We start from the raw sequence: 12,282 nt of genomic DNA, 5'->3' as shown, positions 1-12,282 counted from the left end.
ATAAAGAAGAGCCAAATAACCTGGATATCCTGGAAATGTAGGGCTGGAATTTTCCAAGTCACCCAATCCTCCATCATAAGACCTTTAATCTGAGTCAAGTCTAAAGACTACCTGAAACTAAGAAGCCTGAGAGGGATGAAGTGGAGGTTAAATTCCCCCCCCCCCCCAAAAAAAAAAAACCACTGGCAGCCTCACTTCTGCCACGTCATCCGTACATCAGAGTCACAGCCTTTCATGGTGAGCACCCCGAGACTGCTTTCCTCTGGGTGGAGTGAAGGTGAAAGGCAGACACAAGTGCACGAAGACATAACCTCCAGAACTCAAAGGGCTCCCTCTGGAAAATAATGGAAGTGAGGCATCGTCCAGCACTATAAGCTGCTCTATCACAGGACGATCAGTAGCTACAAAAAATATTTCCACTTTTGGAAGTCAGTATGTTCAGCAACAATCTTTAGTGTCTGTGGCAGAAATTAAACTCAACGTGGAATTGAAATATGTTCTGCTATTGTATTACATGGAATCTTGTGTAAAGAAAATAATACACACAAAAAAACAATTTCACGTGTAAAAGCCTGATGATTGTTCTGGAGAGAAAGAAAATAGCATCCTTCTCTAAACAATGGTTTCCTAGGTTCATCTTTCAAAATTCGGGCCAAATCATGGATTCCAGTGCACACATACCTCCTAGAGAGCCAACTGCGGAATGTGCAGAACAAAGAATTTATTCAGAGATCTCCTGGATGTTTTTCCTCCTCAAAAATAATGAAAAGTGAGGAGTCCAGATGGGAATGCAGCCACTCTGGGAGAGGACTCTTTTGAGATAAATAACAAGGCTCTGTAAATAAATCTCCAGGATTAAATGAGGAATTCTGAAAAGACAACTAATTTTAGTTTGTCTGATTTTTACTAAATTATTTATACATAGTGTTCTAGTATTTCTGAAGTAGCGAAGGGACAATGTTTTATGCTAAAGCTCAAAAGACAGTAGACTAAGTTAAAAGACATCATAGTGTGATTTTTGAAACTTACAGCTTTCTGTTCTGAATTTGAAGCAATGACGGCTCAGCATCACTAGGACCCCTTTCCTGGCCACCCTGTTCTTGTGGAACCTGGTTCCTGCTGCTCAGATGAGCCAGGGACCATGTTGGCTCCCACAGGGCCCTTCCTTCTGCCTGGCGCAGCGCCAGGAGCACAGCCTTCTCCCACTGAGGGTTTCTGATCCCTCCCTAGCTGATCTCTGAGATGAGCTCAAGACAAGCAGAAGTGATGGGGAAAGGGCAGTGGGCGGACAGAAAGAAGTTGGCTGCTTCTAGCAGATGATGAGCAGGTAACTGAATGAAAACTGCCCTTTTCAGGAGCTCAGATAAGTAGGACTAACAAATTTTATAGTGCAATTTACAACTTTATAGCCACTTTTTATTTACATTTTAAAAGTACTTAATCCGGTTTAATTTTTGGCCTAGATTCTATTTCAAAGCACTGCATTTTACAATGAATTCCAGACAAAAGTGCTGGGGCCTTGTTAAGAGCCAACTGGTTATGATTTGTGAGGGAATCTACAGTGAGCTGTTTAACAACAAATCTTGGATTCTCACTTTCTGGGGTCCCTCGATCCCTCTTCTTTTTGCTTATTTTACTCAGGACTGAGTTTTAACACATCCACTGTTCTCCCCCCCCCACCCCCCTACCCCCCCCGACTTACAGAGCAGTGGGAAATATGTTTGTGCTGTACTGGCTGTTTTTGTTTCTCACAATTATTAGCACAGTGAGAGATACTCAACCAAAAACCTTCATTCTGTTGCTACTGAATCACTTATCCCCAAAGACTGTCCGAGATGATGTCACAGTCAACGTCATCTCAAAGCGTCTGCTGAGTTCCAAGCCACATGGCTACTAGGTGTACAAGAATGATTTCTGTTGACCCCACAGGGAAATGAAAGAGCAGAGCACAAACACATTACACGGAGCCGAGTGCAATGCGGGGTATAGATCCTCGTTTACCCCACGGCTTTGGAATGCTACCACCACGCTTTGAAAGCTGCTGGTGCATGCATCTCAGTTTTGATTCTTGATTTCTAGTAAAATATGGGAAGAGCTAAAAGCTAGTGCTTATGGGTCTGGTGCTATTTCAATCAGGGGCAGAGATCGGGAGCCAGCCTGCGAAGGCACACTCACCGCCGCTCCAGGGGGCGCCCGTCACTGGAGATGCTGCGTGGAATGTTGGCGGCTCTCTCGGGAGGAGGCATCTTCCCGTCTCCTTTCCCTGCATTCAGCCTCGAGGTCATGGGGCTCTGCACCTGGGCTGGGACTTGAGGACCGTGAGGCCCCTTGCTGGCGTTCCTCTGCCACTTGTTGTTGTTTCGGAAGGGAAACTTGAACTCGTATGAAACCCCCTCGTTCATTTTGTACTCCATCACTGGCATGCGGTAGGTTTCCGAGCAACTCCTACAGCAGGGAGGGCACAGAGAGAAGAAAAACTAATATTATTTTTCCTCGTTGGTGCAACCACACTGATTCTCATTAACAGCTAAAATGGATCAAACACTTCATTAATCACTGGGCCCTATAATTAGTTTCCTTCCGAAAACCAGAACCGCAGAAGTCTTACACTTCTCCTTTGCCCAACCCCCACTCTTGAGTCTGAGGTGTGGAGTCCTTGAAAATCAGAGCGCCAAGATCACCTCGTGGGGGTGAGGGGAGGGTCTGTACTGAGACCTGAGGAGGGAAGGCAGCGTGACTGGCAGCGTGACCGGCAGGGGGACAAGCCCTAAGATGGGGGAAGCAAGCAGTCAGCTTCACACACTCCTCACGGCACTTTACATCCGGGTTCTACTGGGATGTAGTTTTGAATGTTAGGATCCTGATAGTAAAAAAATTAAGTGGGGAGAAATCTTGAAATCCAAATTGAGAGTCGAATTTAGCTCAGAAAAAGAAAGAAAAAGGCAATTATAGAAATTCTGCAATTATCAGATTACCAGGGAACGAAGCATAATTTCAAATCAGGCTTTCTTTTTTCCCCAAAAGTCAGAAATTTCATATAGCAGGGCTGTCCCCCAGTAGGGAAATTAATGGCAGGCACAAATGTCTTCTGTTGCTTTAGCCCAGTGGTCGGCAAACTGTGGCTCGCGAGCCACATGCGGCTCTTTGGCCCCTTGAGTGTGGCTCTTCCACAAAATACCGACTTCTGTGCATGGGCCACGAAGTTTCACACTGTACGTGCGCGCCTGCACGTGGCATTTTGTGGAAGAGCCACACTCAAGGGGCCAAAGAGCCGCATGTGGCTCGCGAGCGGCAGTTTGCCAACCACGGCTTTAGCCCATTTTTGTGCCACCATCCCAACTCCCACATCTTAGAAAATGTGGAACCCACTTTCCATTCCCTTTACTCCAAACCAGGAAGAATCAAACATTAACTGAAAAAAGCCTATTCCTACCAAAACACTAAATCAAACTGTGCATCTGAATTTCATCATTAAGTGAAAAAATTTACTTTCTTTCTTACAGGAATGTCAAAGACTGAGAAGCAGGTGGGTGGATCTAGAGAGGGGGTTAGGGTGATCATGAGAGGCACTTCAGAGGTAACCTATGGAGAGTCCAAGCCAATGCTGTCCCAGAGAAATAAAATGCGAGCCACAAGTACAAGCCACTTATGTAATTTAAAAATGTTTAGTACATTAAAAAAAGGAAATAAAATAAGTAAAAGTATTTTAATTTAACCCGTATGTCCAAAATGCTACAATTTCAACATATAATCAATAAACCCATATTAAAAACTATTAATGAGGCTTTTACATTCTTCTAAATTTGGTGTCTTTTACATTCACAGCACATCTCACTTGGGACTAACCACGTTCCAAGGGCTCTGTGGCGGGTGATTCGTGGCTCCTGTGTGGGATAGAGCAGGTCCGAAGGGCACCCAGCTGAGGCCTGGCCTTGATTTGGGGAAGGGCTCATGTTGGTGTAAGAATAAGCACAATGGAAGGTGACTTCCTTTCACGATCTTGTCCATGTATCTCACACATGCCCCCAAGTATACCCCCACCCCCCCTTGGCTCCCCCCCACCATCTCCGTGATAGCACTGCCTCCTGAAAGTGCTGCTTTCAGAGCATGTGTGTTTGCTGGGTTCTTGCCCTCCCCAGTCTTAGCCCAAGCCTCCAATGGGCACCTTTCCTTGGAGCTTCCTTACCACTCCCCCTGACTCCCCGGAGCCTAGGTCAACCGTCTGCCTAAGGCTTCACAGTAGCCCTTTTATGCCTTAATGACAATGGCTTTCAAATTTTTGGACCACAATCCCAGTAAGAAATACCTTTTACACTGTGATACAGCATATACACCAATACACACTCATACACACTCTTCCTCCGACAGCCTCCATCGCTCCACTCTGTGTTATTCCATTTCATTAAAAAAATACATCAGGTGTGACCTCTTAAATCGATTCATGATCTACTTGAGAGTTATGATCTGCAGTTGGTAAAACATTGCTTTAGAGAACATCTGACATTACCTTTAGCAGTTAATAACTTATGCAATAAACCCTTTTCTCTGATGAGGAAATATCACCTTAGGCTTTGATATAAACTCCAGCTTTAAGGCTGAGATTTCTTGCCGGGAGCCGGTCCATCCTTGCTGTTTCAAAGGACCTGGCATATATGGCATACTGTTCTTAATATGTTTGCTCACCTTCTTGGCACTATGTGTTTTAACCAAGGTCTCTGAGAAAGGTTGTTTCCCCAGGTAGGGATTTTCCCCTGAAGTTAGGGAGGGAATAAAACCTCCTAACTAAGTGCCAGGCGGGTAATTAATCACTTTAACTATGAACAATCATGCTTAAGCTACATAATCTTTATTCCCTGGAATGGAGATAAGAAACGCCCTAACCTTTGTAATAGAGATTGATAGGATTGGAATCAACTGGTATAAATACAGATGTAACAAGACAGCAACAGACAGAACTTAGAACACAGAACTTAGAACACAGAACTTAGATTGAGAGAACATGGCAAAAGATCCTGGACTGAACCTGACTACAGAAATTGGCAAAAGAACATGACTAGAACCTGGTGACTGAACCTGGCTGGAGAACCTGGACAGAACCTGGCTGGAGAACCTAGCGAGGGAACATGGCTACAGAACCTGGCTGGAGAACCTGGAGAACCTAGCAAGAGAACATGGACACAGAACCTGGCTGGAGATCCTAACCAGAACTTCGCTAGAGATCCTGGCTAGGCTACTGATCAACTGAACGCTGTCTCCGTGTCATTCCTTCTTCGCCGACTCAGTCTACGCCTTTGGGGACCCCCTGGACCCACTGGGGTTGGACCCCGGCAATTTCTGACATAAATATTCCACTGTAACTTTTTTTTTTGGCTGTTCATAGAGGCATCTATGCTAAATATGGCATCTGATGTAGTATCTAGTGCTCTGGGTCTGCAAATATAATGCAATAATGTAGCTTATCAAAAGAATATTAATAACATTTATGGTAACCCATGGAAAATGTCTTTCCATTTCCCCATCAGAACCAGCTTAGCTTCTCCTCAGCAGTGGTCCATTTTAACATGCAAACTCCGTGGATCTATCACCTCTGCCCTTTCTGTTGGCTGCTAGGAATCGCCACATGTACAGAACTCTCGCATCATGTATTGTGGACACTAATTTTTCAAAAATTTCCTCCTAGGCCACACTTTTCCTTTATTCCCCCCCTCCTCTGTGCTCTCCATGCACACAGAGATGCCCTCACTGAGTTTTAACTTTGTGATACTCTATATTCTACATGTACCTTCATTAGCTGCTTCAAGTCCGCACTGCATCAAGTAGAGATTAATAATAATGACACAGAAACAGCAATAAAAACAGACAAGTTGCTTTCATTTTGGGGGTCTTAGTTTCTTTGTAAAATGAAGTTTTGAAATTGATAGTCCCTAAACTTTCTTCTAGCTCAAACACTCTTTGAAACAGTCTTTGAAGCTGCATAACATTTAATACTAAATCTGGTTAAAAGAACCCATTAGCCAAAGATTTTCTCTTCTCTATCGTCTTCATTTCCATCACTCTTAACAGACAGCTAGAAACCTGCATACCCTACAATTATGGGATGTGGTCTGACAAGGCCTAAGCAGGGAGTAGGGATTCATTCATAGAGAATGGAAGACAAAGCTTCCAGGAGCTACACCCAGCCATTCTGCCATTTCTACTGCCTCCCAAGGCAACTACCCACTCACTTCCCATCACTCATTGCCCTCTGTAAAATACCAGAACGATACAGAGGTGAATCCAGAGGTGAGCAGTACACTGAAGAACAAAGGTGACAGCTGGCTTCTAACGACACGCATGAACGTTCTAAAAGGACTTGCAATTATATCATCCCAAGTGAAATCTGGTGATGAACAACTCTACCACTCGGAGCTCACAACAGACGGCACTCACAAGCCCCACAACTCTCCGCAATGCGTACATCATTACCCAGTCATCAGATGAGAGAGCAAAGGCCTGGGGAGGCTAATTCGCCCACGACCACAAAGCCAGAGGTGGCAGAACCAGGACTGGAACTCACAGAATTAATCTACTTTTGGGTAGTCTTAGGTCAGTCACTAACGAAAGGACACCTCTACTCCAAATCCCCAAATTTCTTCACCTTACAGTGTCCATCGCATCTCACTCAGGGCAGAGCCGATGACAAAATGGAAAACTGGGCACGTTTTAAAGACCTGTGGTCAACAGAAATTACAAATTCAGTGCTAAACGTGACGCACAGTGACATGCTGAAACCCTAGGTCAACTGAAACACCACTCTATCTCCTTACTTGCTTTTCCAGTTTGTTTGTTTCCTTTCACTTCTTGTTACCCATTATTCTCTCCTTTTTCTGTAGGACACTAAGAAATGCAGATAGAAACACAGTTGAGCAGAATATTGAACAAATCATCGTGAGACTGGACTCCTGAGTCAGGAAAGTTAGGTGTCTGAGGGCAGCGAGGTCCCTGAGTGTGCGACTTTGGCTTAGGAAAAACACTTAACCTCATCTGAAAACAGAGATGTGAACCAGAGCACCTAACAGCTGCCCTTCTAGCTTCTGCATTTTTAAAAACTTTGTGACCCATTTGTATTTATAAGGTAATTTGGTCCCTTTATGTAACTTGTTGGTTTTTCTCTCTTTCTCTTAATTGCTTTCTTTAAAAACTGCAGGTGACTGGCTCCCCACCGCATAAGGGCTCCCCACTCCCAGGCATCACCACCAGAACATCAGTTTAAGCTGCTCTCTGGGCATTTTCCATCTTGCCAAGAGAAGGCTGTTGAAGATTCAGAGGTGACAGATTCAGAGGTGAAGACAGATCAACACTGGTCACGAGCTGGTGGACGGGTGAGGGCCCTCCTGCAGTGCAGCTTGCTCAGGGCGCTGCCTTCCAGGGAAGCCCACAGGGAAGCACCAAACCTGCTCCGGTATCAGCCGGTGGGCCGGCTCCTGGGCAGGCTCAGAACCTTTCCAAACCTTGTTCTCCTCGTTGTTTTAATGGAGGTAGGGTTGGTGGGAAGATTCTTGAAAAAGCCCGGTACACAGGAGGGGCTCAGACAGTTTGCTTTACTTTCCCTACCTCTTCTTTTCCTTAATTAATGACTCTCCCATGTGAACATATATGGGTGTTTGTAATTATGGACAATCACCCCGCCACCCAGTGACCCTGAAAAGGGGGTGGAGTGGGGGCAGCGTGCCTGGAGGGGAGGCCTGTTCTGCCTCTTGCTGGAGCTGCAGTAACAACTGACAGAGAAGAAGAGAGTGACTAGTCAAAGAAGAGAGTCATTAGTCGCTGGGAAAACAGCAGTGGGAGTGTGAAGTGCGGAGGAGAAGGAGAAAAATGACAGAAGAGAATTATCTTATTTTGCTAAAAATCATAGCAAGGTGTTACTGCTTCAACTGCTCCTTTGAAGTTGGTCTAAGGGAGGGTGGGGCGAGCAGGGCTTGCAGTCCTGCAAAGATATCGACGGCACCACGTCTCACCTGCTCCGAGGGCCTGACAGGGGCATTTTGGGTGGAAACTGTAGTGAAAGGAGCAGAGTAAGTCTGGGGCCCGTGGGCTGTGCAGTACGTGCACCCTCCACCCAGCCTCCCTCCCACCCCACACCCTGACGCCCTCGGTCATGTAACCACCAGAGCTCCCTGGCTAGGAGAGGATGAGCTAGTGACTGAGAAGCAGTGTTGGGACAGATACGGCTCATTCATTCAGGGGTGGGTGGGAGCTGCCTGTCCTGGTTTGCAAGTGTGAACTGTGAGCCTGTATCCCAACTCTGTGTTCAGCGGGGTCAAGCTAGTAGCTTGAAATTGGCCGCTGTGGGAGTATTTATACCACAGGAATCAGCAAATGTTCCAAATCAAGGCTCTTTCCCCCACAGAAAGCCAGGTCACCAACAAATCCCTGCTTATACTGGTGTGTGAGGAAAGGTTTGTACCCCGAGCATACAAAGTAGCAGTTAAGAGCTTGGATTCTCATGCAAAACTTAATGATGACCTTAAGAAGTTACTAACCTTTCTGAGTTTTTGTTTCCTTTAAATAGAAAAAAAATTAATGGTAGTTACCTCACAAGGTTGTTATAAAGACTAAATGCACTAATCCATATGAAAGTGCTTTTCCAGGACCTGGCATATTAAATACTCAGCCAACATTGTTTTTACCAACACACCACAGAAGACACTGCTAGCCTGGTATGTCAGAGTACATAAGCCACCTCCTATCATGGACCCATCTTTCTAGTCACTATCCACAACCCATGCCAGCAATGTTCCCACTTCATCCTGTGTCCTCACGCACCCGTTTCCCTCTCCTGCCCCCAATACAAACTGGGGACTAGAAACAGGGGGAAAGATCTCTGAGCAAACAAGGTGGCATCGAGAGACCTACAGGCTTCCTTTTGAGGAGATTGGTCCTCAGACCAGCAGTGATAGCTGTACCGTGTGTAATTAAGGTGGACAAGTCACAAAGCTTGGTTATCTTCTCCAGTTTATGGCTGCCTGCTCAGAGATAATAAAGTAGGCAATCTAGAGGAGAGATCAAGGGACAGAAGACAAACAGCCAAGGGGAGGAGCCCAGAGCAGCTGGAGAGCTTGCAGGACCCTCACTGCCTTTCTGATGCACCCCAAGAGCCGCCTCGAGTCTCAGTTCAACAGAATGCTGACCCTCAATGCTGATGTGCTTGAAGAAGCCAGAGAAGACCTGGCTCACTCAAAGGCAGGATACGTGTGCAAGGCAGTTTCAGAATATTTACCCCCCTCCCCCCAAAATAAATAGCTGAAATAAAAAGGTCTGGATATATATTTTGGTTTCTAGAGAAATCTAATCATCCAAAATGGAGCATTTCTTTCTTTTTTAAAAAATGTTTTGATTCTTTTTTTTTTTTTTTTTTTTTTTTTAGAGAGGAAGGGAAGGGATGGAGAGATAGAAACAGTGATGAGAGAGAAACATCGATCAGCTGCCCCCTGCATGCTCCCTACTGAGGATTGAGCCTATAACCCAGGCATGTGCACTGAGCAGGAATCGAACTGGTGACCTCTTGGTTCATAGGCCAATGTTCAATCACTGAGCCACACCAGCCGGGCAAAATGGAGCATTCCTTAAAGCGGTCAAAGGGATTTCACCATATTTTCACAGAGGTGCATACTCTCTAGACCAGCGGTCGCCAACCTTTTGGATCTCATGGACCACCAGTGGTCCGCGGACCATCAGTTGGTGATTGCTGCTCCAGACCATCCAGGAGGGAAGCAGTATTAAGAAATACTACCACAGTCTGGCCTGCAATGTTTGGTTTGAAGAACTGAAGTACATTTAGGTTGTCATTGCTGCCTATTTTTAAAGACATCAATGACCCATCATAACTGTTCATATAATTTACCACCTGATGTTCATGCATCTGTGAGAGTGCAGGTGCAGACCACATTTTGGGGTGGAGGAGAGATCGATAAAGAATGTATATTAAGAGAAACTCTTAGAAAATAATGGGTTCAAAGCAAATTAACAGATTAAAAAAAAAAAAAACTAGCAAAAATAGCATGTGTGTGCCCAAAGGAGAAAAGTAACAGTTGATTAAATTTGTTCCATCAAGAAACCTCCCCAGAGACAGAGAGATTGAATTTTCACCAGCGCTGCTGGCTTGGCAGGAGCTGGGAGGGCGGGAGCTCCCGGGCTTCCCTTTGGGGAAAGGCTGGAACCAACTGCCAAAGAACCGACAGCAGGATCGGCTCATCTGCAGCCAATTCCTGACACACGGATGCAGTTAAGAAAAAGCCTGGTCAGTCACGTTCAGCCCTCCAGGCTGAGATAGCCGGGTCGAAACAGCACTTTGGAGTTTTGGACGGCAACTGGGTACAAATGAGAGATTCCTAAGAATGAGTGTCACGCAACATAAAAGGAAAAAGCCTGACAGCTTGCGATGCTGCGCGCCTTCTACTGTGAAGTGTGCACTGGTTCTCAGCTACTGGTGCAAGATGTTTGAGATGCTATTACCAGACTTCTCTATCTGGAACAGCAACTTCATAAATTGAGAGATGTAAATCCTGGGAACGGTCCAAGTGAGTCATTCTTTCCAGCTGCTGCTGCCACATGCCGAAAGGGAGCTGTCCTGAATCAGACTTGCTGTGGATGGAACATGCAGCGTCGCATGTAACCTAGTGCTCCCACAGCACCCTACTCCCCTACCCAGGAGACCTTCCACACGGCACACAGACCCAGCCCCGGACCCTCAGGCTCAGCTGTCCAGGCAGACCTACCTCCGTGGGGTGCAGTCATCATGCGGGGGGATAATGACGACCTTCACCGTGACGGACGTCCTCAGGAGATCGATCATCTGCTCGTGGCTCAGAGTGGCCACCGCCACCTTGCAGATCTCCACCAGCCGGCTGCCTTGCCTCAGCCCTGCCTGCCAGGCGTAGCCGTAGGGCTCCACGTCCGCCACGATGCCCTCATAGTTGACATGGAAGCCAAGCTGCCCTAGCCCATTCCTTCGCAGAGTCATCTCCACGGACTCACAGCCTTTTGACACAAACTAAACAAGGAAATAAAAGACAGCCTGGTTTAATGAAACGGGATTAAGTGTGGACAGGAACTGGTAGTGCATTGCAAACAGGGTCACTTCTGAATACTCTGCTGCCAGCTGAAGAGCAGTCTGGTTGTTTCCCCTTCACTGGTCTCCATTCATTAGGCCAAAAGGAACGTATTTGTTGCATCCAAAGAACTCAATAGCTTCACCGAAGTGACAAGGAAACCTCTAACAGAGACCCACAGGGAGCTGGCAGCCAAGAGAAACCATATTCTGCTACTTATTTTGTCCTTAAAAACATTCAAGGCAGCAGATATCCAATCAAACAATTCTTTCAACAATGAACGCAGATTGGCTGGGCTACATCATTGGTCACCAAGGCGGTGGGATCACAACATGGTTTCCAACACACACAGTAAGTGTGTCTTCCCCTGTCCTACTACTTTTCTTTCTGAAAAATGATGGAGAATGACTGTCAGGTAAACTTGGTGTGGCTTCACATTGTCAAGGGGGGTTTGCAGAGGAGCTGATAAAAGCATGAGCCTCAGTGACTTGGCTCTGGTCTGTCCTGGAAGTTTTGTCAAAGGGAAACTGCACGTGGGTTATGGGAGGAAAGACTCACCTGCAGCCTTCTGACAATCTCCTTGATATCCTCATTGTTAGTGAAACTCTCTACCGAGACACATTCTCCTCGCTCATAGAAGATTTTGAGGCTGGTGTCAGTTGAAGTCCACCCTATCACGTCTCTGCAGGAGCAGTTGAAAACCACGCTCTTTGTTTCCTGTTCGATGAGGACGATGAACTCATTGGAGACCCCGAGAAGGCAGTCTATTTCCATAGCGTTGGTGTAGTCCTTAGCGCGGATGGCCCACACAATGGCCCCCATGCTGCTCAGCTCAGCTCCTGGGTACGGCTTAGACTTTTCCTTCTTCTTGGAGGCCAGAGAGATGAACGGGAATTTGCCAGAGGGGTCAATAGAGGTATTGGTGACATTCTTTTCGGCCAGATCCTTCAGGTATTCCTGGCGCGTCCGAGTCGCCATGGCCCGGAACTTTTCTGATTTGTGAGCAGCGTTTTCTGCATTTATCACTTTGGCCAGAAGGAAGTCCCTGAACACATTTGACTTAGGGAAAGTGACCCCTTTGGGGATGGGAGGTCCAAAGGAAGGCACATCTCTGGACCTGGTGACGGCCACACTAAGAGAAAAAAAGCAAAGATCAAAGAGAAAAAGGCTGGTCAACACTTTGCAGTCTCAA

General features: G+C 46.3%; 1 protein-coding gene across 23 annotated transcripts in view; it reads right to left on the bottom strand.

Annotated features, from left to right (window-relative positions):
* SIPA1L1 (signal induced proliferation associated 1 like 1) overlaps positions 1–12,282 on the bottom strand; it is a 356,060-nt gene that overhangs the window by 69,947 nt on the left and 273,831 nt on the right. For all 23 annotated transcript variants that reach the window (XR_004968051.1, XR_004968054.1, XR_004968055.1 and 20 more), the window contains 3 exons: positions 11,649–12,222; positions 10,758–11,032; positions 2,176–2,445 (listed from right to left, as the gene is read on the bottom strand). Coding sequence is in view for 20 of the 23 variants with exons in the window: in XM_036311654.1 (XP_036167547.1) it covers positions 2,176–2,445; positions 10,758–11,032; positions 11,649–12,222 (1,119 nt within the window). In the remaining 3 variants the exon portion in view is untranslated. The remainder of the gene's footprint in view (positions 1–2,175; positions 2,446–10,757; positions 11,033–11,648; positions 12,223–12,282) is intronic.

Source organism: Myotis myotis, unplaced genomic scaffold, assembly GCF_014108235.1.
Source record: "Myotis myotis isolate mMyoMyo1 unplaced genomic scaffold, mMyoMyo1.p scaffold_m19_p_1, whole genome shotgun sequence".
In the NCBI taxonomy this organism is placed as follows: Eukaryota; Metazoa; Chordata; class Mammalia; order Chiroptera; family Vespertilionidae; genus Myotis; species Myotis myotis.
Note: the sequence above shows the minus strand (reverse complement) of the source record. Positions and strands in the feature narration are given on the sequence as shown.